The 18,870-nt window shown below is 47.9% G+C and overlaps 6 protein-coding genes across 10 annotated transcripts; 4 read left to right on the forward strand and 2 right to left on the reverse strand.

Moving 5' to 3' along the window:
* The first annotated feature begins 4 nt into the window (after positions 1-4).
* Positions 5-3,106, forward strand: BDCG_05037 (longevity-assurance protein 1). The gene is made up of 3 exons (XM_045420695.1): positions 5-601; positions 729-1,469; positions 1,554-3,106. The coding sequence occupies exons 1-3, from the start codon at positions 494-496 to the stop codon at positions 2,079-2,081; spliced, it is 1,377 nt and encodes a 458-aa protein (XP_045276746.1). The 5' UTR covers positions 5-493; the 3' UTR covers positions 2,082-3,106.
* Positions 3,107-3,554: 448 nt separating this feature from the next.
* On the reverse strand, positions 3,555-4,955 carry BDCG_05038 (uncharacterized protein). Its single transcript, XM_045420696.1, has 2 exons — positions 4,407-4,955; positions 3,555-4,222 (listed from the first exon to the last, which is right to left on the reverse strand). Exons 1-2 carry the CDS (start codon positions 4,562-4,564, stop codon positions 3,856-3,858), a joined length of 525 nt encoding a protein of 174 aa, XP_045276747.1. The 5' UTR covers positions 4,565-4,955; the 3' UTR covers positions 3,555-3,855.
* On the forward strand, positions 4,881-10,650 carry BDCG_05039 (Cullin binding protein CanA). The gene is made up of 5 exons (XM_045420697.1): positions 4,881-5,318; positions 5,411-5,727; positions 5,850-8,883; positions 8,947-9,285; positions 9,365-10,650. The coding sequence occupies exons 2-5, from the start codon at positions 5,495-5,497 to the stop codon at positions 9,779-9,781; spliced, it is 4,023 nt and encodes a 1,340-aa protein (XP_045276748.1). The 5' UTR covers positions 4,881-5,318; positions 5,411-5,494; the 3' UTR covers positions 9,782-10,650.
* Positions 9,934-11,855, reverse strand: BDCG_05040 (uncharacterized protein). The gene has a single exon (XM_045420698.1). It carries the CDS (start codon positions 11,579-11,581, stop codon positions 11,276-11,278), a length of 306 nt encoding a protein of 101 aa, XP_045276749.1. The 5' UTR covers positions 11,582-11,855; the 3' UTR covers positions 9,934-11,275.
* BDCG_05041 lies at positions 11,366-14,862 on the forward strand. Of its 5 annotated transcripts, none has more exons than XM_045420701.1 (4): positions 11,366-12,607; positions 12,678-12,931; positions 12,999-14,054; positions 14,181-14,862. In XM_045420701.1, exons 3-4 carry the CDS (start codon positions 13,196-13,198, stop codon positions 14,393-14,395), a joined length of 1,074 nt encoding a protein of 357 aa, XP_045281104.1. In that variant the 5' UTR covers positions 11,366-12,607; positions 12,678-12,931; positions 12,999-13,195; the 3' UTR covers positions 14,396-14,862. The 5 variants fall into 5 exon arrangements, with proteins under 5 accessions (XP_045281104.1, XP_045281105.1, XP_045281106.1 ...); XM_045420702.1 differs by having other exon boundaries at positions 11,416-12,605; XM_045420703.1 differs by having other exon boundaries at positions 11,416-12,517.
* Positions 14,863-16,106: 1,244 nt separating this feature from the next.
* On the forward strand, positions 16,107-18,842 carry BDCG_05042 (pH signal transduction protein PalH; the record flags this gene model as incomplete). The annotated part of the gene is made up of 3 exons (XM_045420704.1): positions 16,107-16,191; positions 16,287-18,571; positions 18,606-18,842. 3 exons carry the CDS (start codon positions 16,107-16,109, stop codon positions 18,840-18,842), a joined length of 2,607 nt encoding a protein of 868 aa, XP_045276751.1.
* Between the last annotated feature and the right edge of the window lie 28 nt (positions 18,843-18,870).

Below are 18,870 nucleotides of genomic sequence, written 5' to 3' on the forward strand. Positions count from 1 at the left end.
ACCGCGAAAATGGACAAGGATATAATTAGGGATATAACTAATTATTTGATTGACCGAGCAAGATAGACAGGTAGGTACAGGAAGCAGTTATACTCTCATTGCTCTACACGAGCATCTTCCAATCCCTTCTCGACGTTCTAGTCAATCAAATTCGCCTCTGTCTACCCTCGCCGCTGTCTCCCGCTGTCTGTGGACATCTGCGCCCGTGTTTGTGTGTTCTGCTGGGGGAAGGGCTGATCTCGGGAACTAAAAAACAAAAGTCAAAAGATCAAAAACGAGCCCGAAAAAAACAAAGGCCAAGAACGCCCCGAGGAAGTTCCAAGACGTTAGCGGCTTCTTGTGGGTCGTGACGGGCCAAAAAACAGAGGGAACGGGATTTTCGATCCTTTGGTCAATCCGCCTCCACATTCCACACGTCCTTTCTCCGTTTCCCCTTCTTCCCCTTTTTTCCTATTTCTTTTTCTTTTTTCTTCCTTGGAAGTAGTCGGCTTCGATGACGCGACCACGGAAATCCAGTAATCTCGGTGCAGATATCAGAGGAGATACCGGAGCCCCGGCCATGTCAACCATGAATTCTTTCACTTCCCCTGAGCCTCCTTCGGTATGTGTGTCCACGGATTCCCCGCAAAGCATTTTCTCTTCATCGCCCCCTTGTTCAACATTGAAAAATGCCCCCCCAATTGAAAATTCTCTATCGTCCGCTTCGTGTTTTACTAATCTAATGACAGGCGCGGCAAACACAGCGTGGAGCGTCCGAGAAGAGCGGAAAATCACACTCGAAGCGACGTCGGGCGCGGTCCTTCTTCCGACGATGGAAAGACATCTCCCTCAAACACACCTGGCTGACACCGCTCGTCCTAATCCTCATCATCCTCGCCGTATACATAGTGAACCCGACGGAATCCAACCCAGCCCATGCCGCTATCCTCCTCTCATACCCGAACTCCCCTGAAACCCCCGATGGACCCATCATGTACGGCAAGGGCAAAAAGGATCTGGCCTTCGTCGGCTTCTACACGATCGTTCTGTCATTCACGCGCGAATTCATCATGCAGCGCATCATTCGGCCGTGGGGTGTATACTGCGGGATCAAGGGCAAGGGCAAGATGGCGCGCTTCATGGAGCAGGTGTACACGGCGATCTATTTTGCGTTTTTCGGCCCGTTTGGGCTCTACGTCATGAGCAAGACGGATCTCTGGTACTTTAACACGACGGCGATGTTTGAAGGGTTCCCGCATAAGATGCACACGGCGGATTTCAAGGCGTACTACCTGCTCGAGGCGAGTTACTGGGCGCAGCAGGCGATTGTGCTGCTTCTGATGCTGGAGAAGCCCAGGAAGGATTTCAGGGAGCTGGTCGCGCATCATATTATTACCCTGGCGCTTATTGGGCTCAGTTACCGCTTCCATTTCACTCATATTGGCTTGGCCGTGTATATCACTCATGATGTTTCGGACTTCTTCATTGCGGTATGTCCTTATTTCTTTTTTGTTCTAACTTTTATATATATATTTTATATCTTTTTGGACTAACAATTTTCACCACTATTTTAGACCTCCAAAACTCTCAATTACCTGGACTCCGCCATCATCGGCCCATACTTCCTTACCTTCATCTGCATCTGGATATACATGCGCCATTACCTCAATCTCCGCATCCTCTGGGCCGTTCTCACTGAATTTCAAACCGTCGGGCCCTTCGAGCTCAATTGGGAAACCCAACAGTATAAATGCCGTCTTAGTCAAGTTATTACCTTTGGCCTGCTAAGCGCACTCCAAGCCATCAACCTACTGTGGCTGTTCCTGATCCTCCGCATCGCGAAGAACTACGTCCTCAGCGATGTGAAGAAGGACGAACGGAGTGACGATGAGGACGAGGAGGAGCTGGAGGAACAGTCCACGCCTCCCAAAGATGCTCAAATTGGAGACAAAATTGCTGCAACTGGAGCTGGAGATGGAGCTGTCAGCTCGGCTATGACGAATAAGAATGGCACCGCTGTCGCGGAGGGAGTACGTGTTACGAGGAGGACGGCGAAGCAGAAGGAGAACGATGCGGCTAATGGAGATTCGTCGCAATTATAAGTAGTGGGGTTGTGAGATGGGCCTTGTCTCTACCTCCCACAAAACCTCTCCCGTATGCATTGTTGAAAGAGTGCGGTTTTTCGGCTTGGCCATGGTAACCGATCTGGATATGCAGTGATGATTGTCATGCATTCCCCAGGGGATACGATATGTTGTTCTGCAGGATAAATCAAAGAGAAGAAATACCCCTTTCGCGCCCCTGCTGAACGAATTTGTTTTGTTTTCCGCGATTATGCTTGTTACTTTTTTGCATTTGCATTGGTGACGGTAGATTTTTCTTTTCTTTTTCGTCTTCTTCTTTTCTTTCCTTTCTGTCTTTGTTTAACCCATACACATATTTATTAATGTCTGTTTTCCTATTAAATATTTGTGAGAAAGGCAGGTAATGAACAGGTGTGAAATGGAGGGAGCGCGGTGGGAAAACCCCAGGTTGGGTATACAGGATGAAGTCTGGCATTCTAACTATATCATGTAATTATTTAATAATTCGTCTTCTCTTCCCCTTCCCATCCCTTCTCTATCCCCCATATCCCTCCCTCCCTTGTTATGATTTCCGTCAACTTAGCGTTTTTGCTTTTGTCTATTGCTCTCCTTCCTTTCTTTCTCTGTGGTGAGAGGGAGAGTTTCCTTTCTTTCTTTTCCTCTTTCGGTTCGGAATACTGTGTTACTACTAACCATGTATCTGTATATATGTATAATGTAAACAGGGGACCTGTGAATTACTTGATGCAGTTAGTTTTGCCTGTCTAGGTTTGGCACTCTGATACACTGTCATGTAATCTCCTCTCACTGCTCTTCAACATAAAAGACTCATCTTTGCTGCTCTTTCTCTCTCTCTCTCTCACTTTTTCATCATTCTGTCTTGCTATACAGAGTACTGTGTTTGTTGCTGTGTCACTGCAATTTAACACACTCAATTGAACTCACTGACAGTCTTGTTTGCTCATTCATTCTCTATTGCTTTTCAGTTGTAAACAGTAGCTGAGCTCTTGTTGCCTTTACAATTGACTCTTGATATTCACTGAATCTTCATAATTTACTTGTTTTTCAAATGAATTATTCTCTGTCTGTTCTTCTTGATCATTCTCTCATTCTTGATTTAATCATTTATTATCTCATCAATGATATCTTACACTATTGTATCAAGATATAAAAATTTTCTTCTTATTGCTTTATAATACTGACTATTTTTCTCTCTTTTCTCAGCATTATAATGCAAGGCCAGTTCAATTTCTCTTCTGTTACAGTTACATGTGTTGACTGCTCGTGCTTATACTGAATTTCATTTAAAACAACTCTTTCTCTTATTGTGCTGCACTGCTGACAGTGTTTCTTTTTTCTTTCAGATATTATTAATGATTAATAAGAGTGAAAACACATTATATACACATTTATAATATATTCATCAATAATATATTACTTTCTAATTTAAAGAATAAATAAATGTAATCACTACTCAGTATTTATTCAGATTTTAGTACTGTGAAAATAAAATAAATAAAATATTCTATTCAGCTGATTTAACTGATTGAGTAAATATTTCTTTCCTTATAAAAAATGAGTAATTTTAAAATAATATATTTCTCAGTGAAATTATTACTTTTATTTCTTAAATTATAGTGTGAGCGAGTTGAAGTTACATTGTAGTGTGTGGAGGGATTAGATACATAGGTGCTTTATGAGCATATACAGAATGGGAGAGACATTTCTACATATTTGTACATATATTGGAATTGCCTATGGAAACTATAACAGAGACAATAAGATTAACATTTTAATGTACTTCTTTCTTCTCAGACTCAATATCCTCCGCAGGAGCTGACGATGCAGACTCGCCCTGCTCAGCAGTCTTCACGGACTCGGAAGCAGTGGATTTCTCCTCAGGTTCCTCAGGTTCCGCCTCGCTGCCGCGTACGGATTGATCCGATTCTCTTTGCGAAGGAGCAGAGTCGTGTTCTGGCTCAGTCTTGCCCGTTTCTTCCTCTTCTTCAGCTTCCTTTGTAGCCTGCTTTTCTGATACATGGGGCTCTTCGGAGTCCTTGGGAGTGGGCACATATACTTCAGCGTGGGCGGGGTTCTTTGGGGTGTCGGCAAGGAGGTAGTAGGCGGCAGGCACTGTGATTCCAACGGAGCCAATTATCCTAAAATAATGGTAATGATCTCGCGCGGCACATGGTTAGCGCTTCTGTGTACCGGCGAAATAGATGCAGTCCGTATATGAGAGCAGGGACTGTATTTAAGATTTTCCCCCCTCCCCGAAATTGAATGGCCATTTGCTTTGCTTTTTGGCCATTCAATTGTAGAAGATATACATATAGGACATACCATGGCAAGTCGCTGTTTTTCTTGAATTCACTACCGCCAGACGCGTATCTTCTTGTGGCCTGTTGCCAAACCCGGGACGAAGCTCGGGACCCGGCTATTCTCGTAGACTGCTGGGCAGTGAACAGTGTGCGGAAGAGGGTGGAGCGAGGGAGAACCATGATGGGCAACTGGAGGAGAGACGTTGTTGGAGTGGTTCGACTGCAATTGAGATGCAATTGGGTATATAATTGGGTGTATATAATTGGGGGTGTAATTGGGATGTTTCTTGCGGGCTTGATTGATACGAGCAAGACCGACGGAGTGAGAAAATGGAAGCGGCTGGAGGTGGAAAGTTCCCCGTTTGGTAAATAAACAAGTCTTGGCGATTCTGACGTTATACCTTGGGCTGTGAGGTTCCGATCATGGGAACACGTGACTGGAAAGGTATTTCCAGGTATTTTTGAGCGAGGGAGGCTGGGAGGTTGAGAGGGATGGTTGAAGAAACGAGGGGATTCGGACTGTTTGTTGGCAAGATGTTGTTATTTTGGATAAGATTAAGGATAGAAAAGTAGAACCTGGATAATAAAAATTAACTGTGTCTAGTTAATTAAATAAGGCTTACAACCAGTTACAGACTCTCTCCGCCGCCCTAGTCAACCGCGGGGACTCTTTGATCTACATACAATCTAAAAGACTCCCCATCCCAACAACACATACAACTCCAACGCAGAAAGAGAAGACTTCTCTTTGTACACAGTCATCCGCGCGGTTCTTTTGCTGATTTTCTAGTCTGGTCAGCAGCGTCTGGCAACCTTGCCATACCGGTTCCTTTCCCCCACTTTGCTGCCTGACATTATGTGGATTTGCATATAGCTCCAGAGCTAACTTGGTAACCCTCGTTGCCTCCACCCAACGCAACACAGCTTTCAATCTGTATGTTCTCCCGCTCCAATTCTGGATCCAGGTAGATCTCAGTACTCAAGCGACCGTACTGTGAGGATATTAACACATTCCTTCACTGATAGCATCTACTACTTACATCAATCCGGCCGACTACCAGAGTGATTGATTACCCCACCCTCCCCCCTTACCGCAGGGAACAGAACACCATGGCATATGATAGACAAACGATCCAGCAGAGTTTGAACGCTCTGCTTGGAAAGCTGACAGATCCTGACCCGGATATCCGCTACATGTCCCTCAACGACTTGTTGACCACCATCGAACAAGCCAACTCCGCCTACCTGTCCCAGGATGTCCATTCATGTTCAAGGCTAGTGGAGGGTCTGCTGAAAGCCCTCGAGGATCAACATGGCGAGGTGCAAAACCAGGCATTGAAATGGTATGTCTAATTGAACTAGAAAGGAAGCGGGGGAGAACAAAACCACCCTACATGCTATTTCTTTTTTGGAGTGCAGCTTTGGTGACTAAAAATGACTCTCTTCTTCCTACCTCTTTACGCAGCCTAAAACCACTTGTCACTCGCCTTCCTCCGGAAATAGTAACACCCCTAATCGACAAACTCACTTACATGACGGCCTCTCAGACCATTGATACCTCCGTACCCAATACCGCACTTAGAATCATCCTGGCAGCTTTGCCTCGTCCGGATCCCGGCGCCCCTCCTTCTCGAGAATCCCAGGCAGGATACATGGCAGTATCCAAGGTTTTGATTCCAAGGCTTGTAGAAGAAACCGTGGCAGCTAATGGGCAATCTACGGTGAAGGGAATGTTGGCAAATGATCCTGAAAAGGGATACAGCAGCGAAGCCCTCGATGTGTTGATCGAAGTTGTGAAGAATTTTGGCCCGATGCTCAACGAGAGGGAGCTAGTTTCTCTGGAGGAGACAGTGATGGCTATTGTTGAAAATGATAACGCGGGAACGGTGGTAATAAAACGGGCGTTGACGGCCATCTCAGGTCTCTTGGCACACTTCTCCGATGCGCAGCTCAGCAAGTTCGTTTCAACACTGATAGAAAGCTTTCGATCATCACACCTCACATCAATCCACCGTCGACATCTCATTGGGACAATAGCAGCGTTGGCTAGATCAATCCCTGCCAAATTCGGCCCTTATTTGAAGACATTGGCCCCCTTTGTGCTCTCAGCTGTCAGCGAACAAGAACTGAATGAAATGCGAGACGGTGAGTCGGATACAGGAGAGCACGACCCGGAAGAAGACGAATTACGCGAAACGGCCCTAGTAACGCTGGAGGCTTTACTTGGATCTTGTAGCAATGAAATGCAGCCGTACATCGGTGATGCCATAGACGCTGCGTTGCGTTACCTCAAGTATGACCCCAATGTAGCTGAAGTTGAAGACGAGGAAATGGGTGGGACGCAGGATGAGGGTAGTGATGATGGGGCAACTGAGGAGCCCGATGACGACAATGATGCCTTTGATGACTTTGAAGAGGAAGAGGGATACAGTGACATAGATGATATGAGCTGGAAGGTCCGTCGATGCGCTGCCAAGGTGTTATACACAATCATCGCAACTCAGGCGAATAGTGTGAAAGTCCTAGAGGGCGGCCCTATATATCAACGAATTGCACCTGCTCTCCTCGCGAGGTTCACTAGGGAAAGAGAGGAATCAGTCAAACTAGAAGTTGTTGCTAGCATGACTTGCCTTGTCAGGAAAACTGGCGAGATCTCAGCCGCGATCAATCCTGACATACTCTTTTCCGATGCTTTTGGAAAGGGAAAAACATCTAGAAAGAGAAGAAGACAGGACAGCGATGCTAACTTGTTTGATTTGGAGTCGGAGGTCGCATCTTCATCTGTCATGAGTTCACCAATTACTATTCCCTCGACACCAAATTCGGTTCCTCAGGCAGAAATTGCAAAGTTGACTCCTAGTATCATCCAGAATATTGTCAAGCTATGGAAACGGGCGTCAATACCATTGAAGCAGGCCGCGATATCACTATTGAAAAGTCTTGCCCTTGTTCGGTACGGTGGACTTAACGATTTCCTACAGCAGATTGAAGACCCGATCGCAGACGCCTTAAAGACCTCTGCGTTATCAGGAGGCTTTTCTGTCTCTGCTGGTACATCATCCGTCAGCGCTGGCAGCTTGCAGATAGAAACTCTTAGTCTAATTGCTGCGATCTCGGAGACCCATGCGTCCAATGCGCTCCTGCCGTTCCTCATTGCGCTAATCCCTGGAGTTGTTAGCGCGGCGAATGACAAGAATTACAGGGTTGCAAGTGAAGCTCTAGGAGCCGTGGAACAAATCGAGAAGGCCTTGACGCCACCTCGCGTATCTGCCACTGAACATGACCTTGGGCCGCAGTTGGAGAAGTTGTTCGACATCATCGTTGAGAGAATTGCGGACAACAGCTCTGATCTAGAAGTTCGTCAGCGAGCGATCCACGTCCTTGGCGTATTGCTAGGTCGCACTTCCGGAGCACAGGGGTCCAAGTTCATCTCACCCGTTCAGCGCGCTGCGGGCTTGTCACTGCTAGTCGAACGCCTGCGAAACGAAACAACAAGGCTTGCAACAGCTCGTGCCATTGATGATATTACTTTGCTTGCTAGTGGCCCTGACGATGTCACATCTCCCTGGGTCCGTGACGTGACACTGGAGCTTGGAACCCAGCTTCGGAAATCCGACCGCGCGCTACGGGGCTCTTGTTTAGAGGCGCTCAAAAGTCTTGCAATGAACCCACATACCCGGGCCCTCTACGACCAAAAGACAATACAAGAACTGGCCAGCTTTCTCCTACCTCTTCTCAATACTGAAGACCTTCATCTGCTCACTCCAACCCTCATTATCCTCGGCAAAGTAATTCCTGGCAATGCGCAACAACTTATCAACAGCAGAATCGTGGCTGCTTTGTGTTCTGTTGTGCAGGCACCTTTGGTGGGAACAGTTCTAAAGGCATTTTTGCTTTTAGTCCGAGTGATCGGGGAGCAAGGAGCGGGAACTCCACTTATGCAGGCGTTTTTACGGGATGTCGGTGTCAATGGAGACCCTGCTGTTGTCGGAAGAACCATTGGAACACTACTTGTATATGGCGGTCCAAAGATTGGAGTCAAAATGGAAGACTTCCTGACAGAACTTCAAACGGCGCAAGACACTCAACGCAAATGTCTTGCCCTCGCTGTCTTGGGAGAAGTTGGCCTTCGCATGGGATCTGCGTGTCCCTTAGTTCCCGAAACTTTTATCTCGAATTTCAATTCCAAGTCTGACAAAGTACGGCTCTCCGCTGCCATCGCCCTTGGAAATGCTGGCGCGAGCAATATCAAAACATATCTCCCAGTTATCCTAGAAGGTCTGGAGAAGTCCACATCGTCAAAGTATCTCCTTCTCCATTCTCTAAAGGAGATCCTACAACATCCTGAAAGTGTCCGGCCTGACGTCGCACCATTTGCCACACGCCTTTGGCAGCGACTCCTCACAGCTTCTGATGACGAAGATAACCGCGCAGTGGGCGCGGAATGTATTGGAAGATTGGCTCTCATCGAGCCGACCTCCTATATCCCCTTACTTCAGGTAAAGCAACCAGCAGAACGCAGTTGATGCACGCGATTGTCACTAACCAAATACTCTTCTTAGGAATACCTGTCAAATGAAAACCCTGCTATCAGAGGCACAGTCATATCAGCTTTCCGGTACACCCTTGCCGACGCTAGCGATGCCTACAACGACGTCCTGCGCCCACTGATCATTCCAGTGTTGGTCTCCATGCTGAACGATACGGATCTTGGAAATCATCGTCTAGCCCTAACTACCGTGAATTCCGCCATCCACAACAAGACTAACCTCATCGTCCCACATCTCAACAAAATCTTACCCGCAGTTATCAACGATACCCTAATCAACCCTACACTTGTCAGGGAAGTTCAAATGGGCCCCTTTAGACATAGAGTCGATGATGGTCTAGAAGTTCGAAAGGTGAGCGGAATCACCCCAGGAGCAAAAATTACTTTATATCCCAACTTACTCTGCTAACAACTTCGAACCACAAAAACAGAGCGCCTACGAAACGCTCTACGCATGTCTAGAAATAGCCTTCAACACCATGAACATCTCCGAAATCTTCGACCGAATCATCACCGGCATCGGAGACGAGCAGGACATCCGCACCATATCCAACCTAATGATCTCTAAACTAATTACGCTCGCACCGGATGAGACTCGCGCCCGCCTCGACGACCTCAGTGCACCATTGCGCAAGGTCCTCTCAACTAAACCTAAGGAAAACGCAGTTAAGCAGGAACTTGAGAAGGCGCAGGGTGCGTCGCTGGGGGTATTGAAGATTACGCGGGAGTTGCAGAAGGCGTTCCCGACCGCGGAGACATCTGGGGATCACCGTGCATGGAAGTCGTATGTGGAGTGGGTAGGGAAGGAGTTTGCGCTATTGATTAGGTCTTTGGCGAATGATGGGTAGGATAGGTTGAATTTGCCTGGCTAGGTTTTGTTTGCGATGCGTCCATTGTCTCTTTGCGAGACTTTCTTTTTTTGCCTCATGAGATTGGGGGAGGTAGAGGGGGGTGAATGACCCACCTGCTGGAACAAGACGAAAAATATTGGGCTTGATGAAGGCTACCAAGGTATTTCCGTCACCCGATCCCATTATTCGTTTTCTCGCCTCTTCTAGCCGTTGAGAGATACAATTATACGTGAACTGAACAGGAAATGAGGGTATGCACGTAATGAACTATTGCTGTCGCGGTTTTTGGTTTCTGCTTTCCACTCCGTGTTTTTAACTAGAAAAATCAAACTTCTCCACCCCACCCTGAACACTCTGAACACTCTCTCTCTGGCGGTTAATATCAGCACTTATCACTCATACTTGAAGCACGCCTCCATTGCAGATTCAGAATTGGGGTATCATCCCTTAGCAGCCAGTGACCGTGTCGCCAAAGAATCTCAGCAGGACGACTGGTATTCATAGGGATATGTTTCCAAAAGAAAGGAAACGCGAACGGTCAAGTCATGGAATTAGGGAACTAACCGCTTACCATTGGATAGTTTAAAACACTTCGTACAGTAAAAATACGGATCAGAAGAGATAGCCTCTGTATAGGGTATTGGTTTGAAATACCCGTCCAACTTACAAGTTCAACAGGATATTGAGGGAACAATCTTTTCCATCGTCTCCAGCCCACAGTCGCCATTTGAACACCATGTAGTTAGTTAACATGGCTTGGTATATTCCTAATACTTAGGGTGCCAACCCGCGAACCCCCAATTAAGCAAAACCCAGATAACCTGCCATTGTGTATCAACACATTTATTAGCCAGGTTGAGGTCTGCATGGATGGTATCGTTGTCAATCTGGACAAACTGACATGTTTCAATTTGGTATGTTTTGCCGCAAAATCGAGCGCACGTACTCCATGTTGGAGGCGAGAAGACACAACCCTTTTGACGTACACATTTGAAAGGCAATCACTGGACATTGTGGGCGCTAAAGGGCGCCGCAGCCATAAGAGATATTCGCCAATTGGTATGAGAAGACGTTAAAAGAAGTGACAGACTTGTGGTGGGTAGACGGTACAGTTGGAGTATCATTATGGGTTACTCTGATGCCTCCTGGAAATCATGTAGCAAAAACGACGATGATAAGAGGAATGATGGTTTGTTTGTAGTGAGCACAGAACGCATGCATGGACTTCATTCAGAACCAAATGAAAAATGCAGCAAATCCTTAAAGTGCAAGCGGGGCGCTTCCCCTGGCTGGCAGGTAAATAGGTTGATGATTGAAAACTTGTTTATTTTGTCAAAGGGGTTCCCAGGTTGCTCCAGTTATATATATTTCCTGGGGTCAGATTGTCTACTAGTCGGTAGAGAAGAGCCGTAGATATAGTCTCACGGTGGACGAGATATTGAGATTCAGTGTGTGTGTCTAGGGCTATGTCTTACGGTAAATAAACCATTTTCAACGAGAGGCCCCCCTTGGCTTTGTGATGCGATGACAAGTTCGCCCGTATGCCAGGAGTGTGGGCAGGGCAATCATAGGCACGAATGAAGCTTTGAATAAAGCGTGAAAGAACCGCGTTAGTTCTGCCTTAGTTCTGACTTCAATCACCAAAACACCCTCAAAGCACACGCGCGCATTAAATATCGAATCATCGCCGGACGGGGATCGCATGACCCCCCTGTCATTGTTCTGTTTCCTCTGTACGGAGTAAATAACTACGGAGTAGGGAGTAGGGAGAGCATCTCTCCCCCTAGCTCCCGCCATCGTGGTTCACCCAGGTTTGCCACCCTTGTTTAAATAATCCGGTCTCTAAGGTCTCTTGATTTCCTTTGAAAGGCCGGGCGGGGAGCGGTTTACCAAGACATTGTGATAAACACCACAGCTCCCCCTCGTCAGTTGCTGGAGAAGCCATGTCTCGGAGATTCTTCTGTTTATATCGGGAATATGCACAATATTTCGCCATCCGTGCGGGCCCCATGGTTCTTTGATGGTGATGAATCGAATGTTCGTCGCTTGGCAGGCGGTTAACAAGAATTATTCTTTGAGAGATGAGATGCCGATTTAAGGCGCTCCTGTATTTAGGCCTTTGGGCGCATAAGAGCCAGCAGCAAAGGACTCACCACTTGAATAGATAGGATAGGCGATCATTCGAGCCTGTGGGATTCAGGCTCTGGTGATGGGGTTTTTATATATTTTACCACTGCTTGCCATATGCCATGCCTAGATATTAGCTTACGAAGGTAACTATCTGTTCAAAACTCTTCGCACAACACCCCTCCCCTCCAATATATGAGGCACAGGAACTTCGTCGCATCCTTGCTTGGGGCGTACCAAACTGCGAGGGGCCAGGAGAGCCAACCACAGCGGCTAAACTTATAACTAACTGGCTGAGGCGTCACCGTTTTTGCTGTGACTGTTGTGGCCGCAAGTGGCCACCCCACAGCCAGCACCAACAGATGGCTTGCAGGCGGCGATTCGTCAAATAATAATGGCTCGCTCACGAATCTCCAAGCCGGGGGTTGCTTGCTCCTCTGCAGAGGGGAGGGGGGTGGGTGGCTCGGGAGAAGCCGTCCATTCCCCGGACAGAGCCATGTCTACAAGACTCGTCTTGTGCAGAGTGCCCCAGGCCAATAAACCAACCATTGGTGCAAGTTTCTTGACAAGGAGAATGGAGCGGAGAAAGACAGATAATTATTAATGGTAAATTGAAGCCGGACTCCCGCGCATTTCTAGTTTTTTATTCTTTTCAAAGCTTTCAAAAGCGCCCCCAACTTGACCACTTGATACCGTGTGCGTGTGTTCCCTCATGTTTTCCCTCTCGTGCAGTTGTTGTTATTATTTTTAACTCAGCCCCCATCAGACCCAAACCGATCGGACAAACACAGCGAGCCTCGTTCTGCTGTCGAGAGCTGTTGATCCCGATCCTTGTTAGGCTGTTGATCTACTCCGTAGACGTAGCGTAGGAGAGAGCGAGCTAACTAGCAACTGCCAACCAACCCTTTTCGAGGCCGTGGCGGTTGTTCGAGCTTCTGTTGCTTGATTTTCTGTTCCAGCTCTTGATCAGCCTTTCCATCATTCGCAATTGCCACAGGGTCGCGGATATCGAGATTTTGAGTATGTATATAACCGCCATTCCACATCTGTATCACGAAGCGCTGACGATGCCCCTTGCAACCACCAGAGACTGACCTCTTCCAGGGCTATCGTAGCTGAATGCATGTATATCTCCTGGGGTACCGCCAGTGAAACAGCAAGTTCAGCGAATACCACGGAGGCCCCCCTGCTTCCAGGTGTCGCTGGTGAACATATCCTTGTTCTTTTGTGCCGTGATTGTTGTGATCGTTGTTGTTTCTTCTTGACAAACCAGCGCCGTACAGCATGAGGCCGCAAGTGCAGGTTCTTATTGCGGATAATAATAATTATGAGCCTCAGAACTCCCGCAACCGGTATTCGTACCTAAACACTCCAGCTGAGTTCCATGCGCCGACATTTCCCCCACAAGATCAGCAGCAGAGACATCCCTCGCTGCCTGTGAATGCGGCAGACCAGCCTCTACCGCCACCGCTCGATCACTACGCTCATACCCGCTCATCGTCGAATATGCCGACGATTGTGCATCACGATGTGCCCGAGAAATCCGCCTCCCTGCACGCTCACACACAAACAGCTCCGCCATTATCAGAGCACCCGGCACAGTTTGCTCCATACGCAGATAGTAATCCAGAGCATACGACAATTGCCCCTCGCGACTCGAAAGTCGCGCCGTTTCCTCAGCCCCCTCCCAGCATCGCCGTCTTACCGTCACACGACCAGTTCGCAAACAAGCCCCTTTCAGCCGCCCAGGAACAAGAACGACGGGAAAAGGACATGGCCATCCTGCCCGACACCAATCCACTGGAATCACATACTTCTTTCACCAAACCCGGACCTAAATCTATCAAGCCTTCTTACCCCATGACCCCAATTACAATACCGGACACCTACGATTTGAGCCATTTCCCTGGCCAAGTGCCGCATCCAACTCAACGATTGAAAGGCGATACATGGAACTATGGGCTTTGCGACTGCTCGGATATAGGCACCTGCTGCTTGGGACTCTTTTGTCCATGTATTCTGTATGGCCGAACACAGTACCGACTGAACAGAAAGTCAGACCGAAAGGATCCTACGAATTTACTTGGCTATGAAACATGCAATGCGTCTTGTACTGCGATGGCTCTGCTCTGTGGATGCCAATGTATGTATCTGCTCCACTCTGCGCTTCTCTCACAGTTCCTTTTTATGACCTCTCATACCATACCCTCAAATTCCCCGTTGTACCCCAGCCATCCCATAGAACTAACCAGAGAAAAACATCAAACAGGGTTGTTAGCATCAGTTCAACACTCCCGCATACGCCGTGCGTACGGAATCCCTGGCAGCATTCCATCAGACTGCGTTCGAGCGACATGCTGTACATGCTGCACACTCATCCAAGACGAGAGAGAAATCAAGACGAGAGAAGAAGGCGTCCGAGAGACCGTGTCAACACCATACCTTCCGCCTAGCCATATGACCTTCAGTCCGCCGCCGCGGTGATTGACTTCTCCATCTTTAGCGCTTCGAAATCTAAGATCGCGTACCATACCGATAGTCCTTGATATCACGATTGTTCCTCTCCTATTCCCCCATCCAAGGCCCGATCGATACCAGCCTATCATAGAAACCAAAAATTTTATATAACGGCCGACTTTGTGCTACAGTTTATCCCCGTCACCTCGTGTCTCTTTACGCTGGCCCATTTATCCGACACATCTTCTCAATTTTCCTAGCTCTTTCCGGCACTTAAATTAATTACTAACTACCATACCCACCCCAGATGATTGAAACGAACACAAGTTTGAATTTATTGATCTCCATCAGATACCCCCTTATTCCAGTTTGGAACTACTTTTCAACAGATTATTCTTCCCCCTTTTATTGGCTTTTTTCCTTTTATTGGCTTTTTTCCTTTTAAACAATTTTTGGTTCATGTATAATGTTTTATTTAGCTTCCACCCGTACCCGCCTCTGTTTATCCGGGGGACCCAGATTTTGCACCATTGCATATTTCAAAGGCTATTCTCATTCCTAACTCCTAATGGAACCAGTTCTTTACTTACTTTGGCATTAACACATGCACTCTTTATCTAATGACTGTATGTTCCTTTCCTTTTTTGTTACCATCATCTTGGTCTCTGTACCACTTCTTGGCTACGTGGAAATATGTATAATAGATTTGTCTATTAGGACACTTTGGCAATCATCGTCACCCTTTTTCAGTTGCAGCGCCAACTCAGCTTGGAAGCGCACTAGGCCAATTTAGTTCTCAGCATTGGTCCATTTATCAAATAATAATGGCCAGGCCTGTAGCTATCCGCGCCTGGAGAGCAAAATGGCCTTAAGAAATGCCAAGATCCTGGACACTATGTCTTGGCATTATAAGCTTTGTAAACCTTAAATTATCGAAGGATCCACTGGCGGGCGACTTTTGCGACATTCTATTGGCTGTACTGGGTTTCTATTGATGGCACTAACCTAAACTGGCGATTACTCGGTGATCCCGTGTACCCAAGGCTGACTAAACACCCATGAGCCGCAGGATCCACAGATGCCTATTCGGGACTAGAACATCGACCTGGGGACATCTCCGTCTCCCCCTCTGCTGCCCACCAGGTAAACCCATATCTGCTGCGAACTACAGAGACTCCTCCTAACTTTCTCCCGTTCTTTGCTCTCGCGCCTTTTTCTTTTTCTCTGATGAATGTTTATTCCTTATCTTACACATGTGAACCAACAGATTATTTCGTTTCGGCTGGCCGCAATAGTTTCACTACCGCTACCTAAGACGCTCATTTCTAGTGGCTACCAGCGTATCGCCTTATCTTGCTTTGCCCCTACAGGCGGTTGGAATACCAAGTCGCACCTGTGTTCCCCAGATATACACAGACGCGCGAGAACAAGCCTGGTCGTGGCTGTTGGTCCTAAACCAAAACCTCCTCATTCTCCCATCCAGCCCCAACGGCATTGGAATCAGCGCTGCGCGAACGATCCCTTTCCACCATCACTGGCATAAAAGACTTTTGGCGGAGACGGGAAATTGGTATATAACAGAGCGCTGGGTGGGATTGGAAGGGCTATAAACCGCGGGATACCGATAAACCCCTCGCTTTCACCAACCATCGCCTGATCTGCTCTTTGCACCAAAAGCCATCCCGAATGTGTGGATGGCACTCGAGAACAACGCCGCGGACTGCGGGCACTGGACGTTATGAGTTTTGTAGGGTGGTTGCTGGCTCGCAATGAGTCAGACCGCTCTGACCCGGTTTGCCCGTCTACCAAATTGGGCAAAGGAGGTAGGTGAAAGAGAGCAGACCAACCTTCCTTATTTACCAGCTCAGATGATGATATTTTCACGTATTGGTTCTCATGGTCTTGCTTGTATTTATAGGAACCATCATCATTAACGATACACTCACTATTACCTTAACGGAAAATGCCATCTTCAAACAGTCATGCACGGATGTGCCGATCATCACCCTCGACAATCCAACCTCAATTGCTGACATGGATGAACCATTCTACGCCTCCACCTCTCCGCAGATGTATGTCATTGCTACAGCCACAGTTATCAGTTACCTTCTCGTCATCATCCTGTTCATAACCCCTCGCACGTTCTTCATCGGTGGTCGAGGTGGTGGGAGCTTCCTGGGCCGGCGTAGACGGTTAAGTGGCTCGTATGGAAGCTCGTCCGTAATCGGGGTTGGTGGTCGGCCGTGGTTACAGAAAGTGGCTGCCATTACCACTGCAATATCCCTTACCATTGCGACGGCGGACTCCTTCCGTGTTGCCAAAGAGCAATATGATCGAGGATACATGGACTCGAGCGCACTGACGGAAGAAGTTGTTGGCGGTGTTGAGATTCGCGTCGTCCGCATTATTTCGAGCACTTTTCTTTGGCTTGCGCAGGTCCAGACTTTGATTCGCTTGTTTCCACGCCATAAGGAAAAGGTAATCATCAAATGGACAGGTTTTGCGTTGATAGTGCTGGATGTAATATTCAGTATTCTCAACAGCTTTCTCGGCCGTCCATCCGCTGCGATCCGACCTAGTCATATTGTTGAGGCCATACCAGCTCTCAATTACCTCTTCGATCTATCTTTAAGTTTATTATACGCTGCCTGGGTTATTTTTTACGGCCTCTCTAAACATCGCTTTGCTTTCTTCCATCCTAAAATGCGCAACATTTGCCTGGTGGCTCTGTTATCTCTCGTTTCAGTTGTTATCCCTATTGTTTTCTTTGTATTAGATCTTTCGAAACCTAACGTTGCCGGCTGGGGTGAGTATATTCGCTGGGTTGGGGCAGCAGCGGCGAGTGTGGTTGTTTGGGAGTGGGTCGAACGCATTGAGGCACTTGAAAGAGACGAGAGGAAAGATGGGATTCTAGGGCGAGAGATTTTTGACGGCGACGAAATGCTGGAGGTTACTCCATCCCAGGAGGTCGATTGGCCCGGTTCGCATAACGATAAATATGATGATGGAGGAAGTGCAAGTTCTGGTTCAAGATGGGGAGGCGTTATGGGTCTAACCCATCGACCGCTGAAGACTCGAGTAACGTTCCAGAGCCGCTTACCTAAAGCCCGGAGAAGGACCAGGAAGTCAAAGGTCACGGCAGCTACAGCACCAAATGGCGTATCTGCTAATAGGAGTGACGATGTCCATCCCACGCCTCCCCCAAATACGGCAACCCCTGTCAGTCGAACGGATACTGTCAGTGCTGCAAGCACAGTTTACCGAGTCCGGTACCACTCCGTTGGAAGCCTTACTTCAGCAGGAATGGATTGTTCGCCAGATGAAGATCGTTCAAAGGCGTTTTCGGCCCCTGCTAACCCACCAGCTCCTATCAATAGAGATCTCCATAACTATTCCCCGACAATACCGGTAGTGAACTCAGGATTCAGGTGGATAGTGCTAAATAACCCATTTAAGGAAAGACGCGCTTCTCCACCGACGCAAGTAGCAACAGCTCAGGCAAAAGTGACGGACACTTTGCAATCGGGCTCGCGTACGGCTGGCTCCGCAAACGATAGTAGTGCGAATGATAAAACGTGGAATCTGAAATCTAGGTTTGACACGATCCTAGCCTACCGGCCCTGGGACAAAGGTAAATTGTCGAGCGAGAAGGACCCTGAAGCACCCCTACCCGTCACCGTCATTCCTGCACCACCAAGGGGGTCCCAGGACCAGTCACCTAGCAGGTCCGATGGAGAACAAGAGACATCAGCCGATGATGACCAGCACGATATGCGAAACAACTCTAATCTCCCAGTCATGGTAATTCCAGCACCATCGAGATTATCAAGGACATGGTCACGACCTACTATAGAGTCATCAACGCAGGCTAGAGACTTGGTCAATGGGCGAAGCATCGAGCCGTTGGACAGGTCATCAACTGGAGATGGCCCGTCAAGTCGACCCGGACCAATGACAGAAACACCCCAAGTTGGACCTTCGAACGAGCATCGTAGATCCACTACTACATTGGCATTAGACGCGACGTCCCCATTGTCTGTTCCGACGGATGCCACTTTGCCAAACTTACTATCTTCAGCACAAGGACTTCGGTCGCATTCCTCCCCTCATTCGCACGACTGGGCTGGCGGGCTCGGACGACGGGTCTTTTCGACGCCCGAAGTGTCCATGGTGACAGAAGAGGAAGATGCAATTATTCAGACGGTACGGGAGCAGTGGTCGTCTTCGTCGTCCCCAGGGTGGCGGTGATGTTGCTTCTTCTGAGTCCACCTCTTCCTCTCAACATGCTCCCTCTCTTGCGTTACCACCACGGGATGATGAGGAACTTCATACGCCTGCTGCGACAGAGCCAATGGCTCCATCGTCATCTTCTGTCCGCCCCGTGACTCGTCGAAATATTTCCTTTTCAGGCCCTAGTCACGACCGAGATGGGCATTGTAACCCCAGCGATCCGGATCTTGGAACCCAGCGCTGACATTGACACTATGTGCGACACATAGGTT

The sequence above is a fragment of the Blastomyces dermatitidis genome (genome assembly GCF_000003525.1).
Source record: "Blastomyces dermatitidis ER-3 genomic scaffold supercont1.5, whole genome shotgun sequence".
Lineage (NCBI taxonomy): Eukaryota > Fungi > Ascomycota > Eurotiomycetes > Onygenales > Ajellomycetaceae > Blastomyces > Blastomyces dermatitidis.

Excerpts from the sequence above, each read along its gene's own strand:
- BDCG_05037 (XM_045420695.1), top strand. The coding sequence starts at position 494 with ATGACGCGACCACGGAAATCCAGTAATCTCGGTGCAGATATCAGAGGA. Across the intron at positions 602-728 it reads CTTCCCCTGAGCCTCCTTCG|GCGCGGCAAACACAGCGTGG; the intron begins GTATGTGTGTCC and ends ATCTAATGACAG. Across the intron at positions 1,470-1,553 it reads TTTCGGACTTCTTCATTGCG|ACCTCCAAAACTCTCAATTA; the intron begins GTATGTCCTTAT and ends CCACTATTTTAG.
- BDCG_05038 (XM_045420696.1), bottom strand. The coding sequence starts at position 4,564 with ATGGTTCTCCCTCGCTCCACCCTCTTCCGCACACTGTTCACTGCCCAG. Across the intron at positions 4,223-4,406 it reads AAAAACAGCGACTTGCCATG|GATAATTGGCTCCGTTGGAA; the intron begins GTATGTCCTATA and ends CCATTATTTTAG.
- BDCG_05041 (XM_045420701.1), top strand. The coding sequence starts at position 13,196 with ATGAGGCCGCAAGTGCAGGTTCTTATTGCGGATAATAATAATTATGAG. Across the intron at positions 14,055-14,180 it reads TCTGCTCTGTGGATGCCAAT|GGTTGTTAGCATCAGTTCAA; the intron begins GTATGTATCTGC and ends AACATCAAACAG.
- BDCG_05040 (XM_045420698.1), bottom strand. The coding sequence starts at position 11,581 with ATGGCGGGAGCTAGGGGGAGAGATGCTCTCCCTACTCCCTACTCCGTA.
- BDCG_05039 (XM_045420697.1), top strand. The coding sequence starts at position 5,495 with ATGGCATATGATAGACAAACGATCCAGCAGAGTTTGAACGCTCTGCTT. Across the intron at positions 5,728-5,849 it reads CAAAACCAGGCATTGAAATG|CCTAAAACCACTTGTCACTC; the intron begins GTATGTCTAATT and ends CTCTTTACGCAG. Across the intron at positions 9,286-9,364 it reads ATGGTCTAGAAGTTCGAAAG|AGCGCCTACGAAACGCTCTA; the intron begins GTGAGCGGAATC and ends CCACAAAAACAG.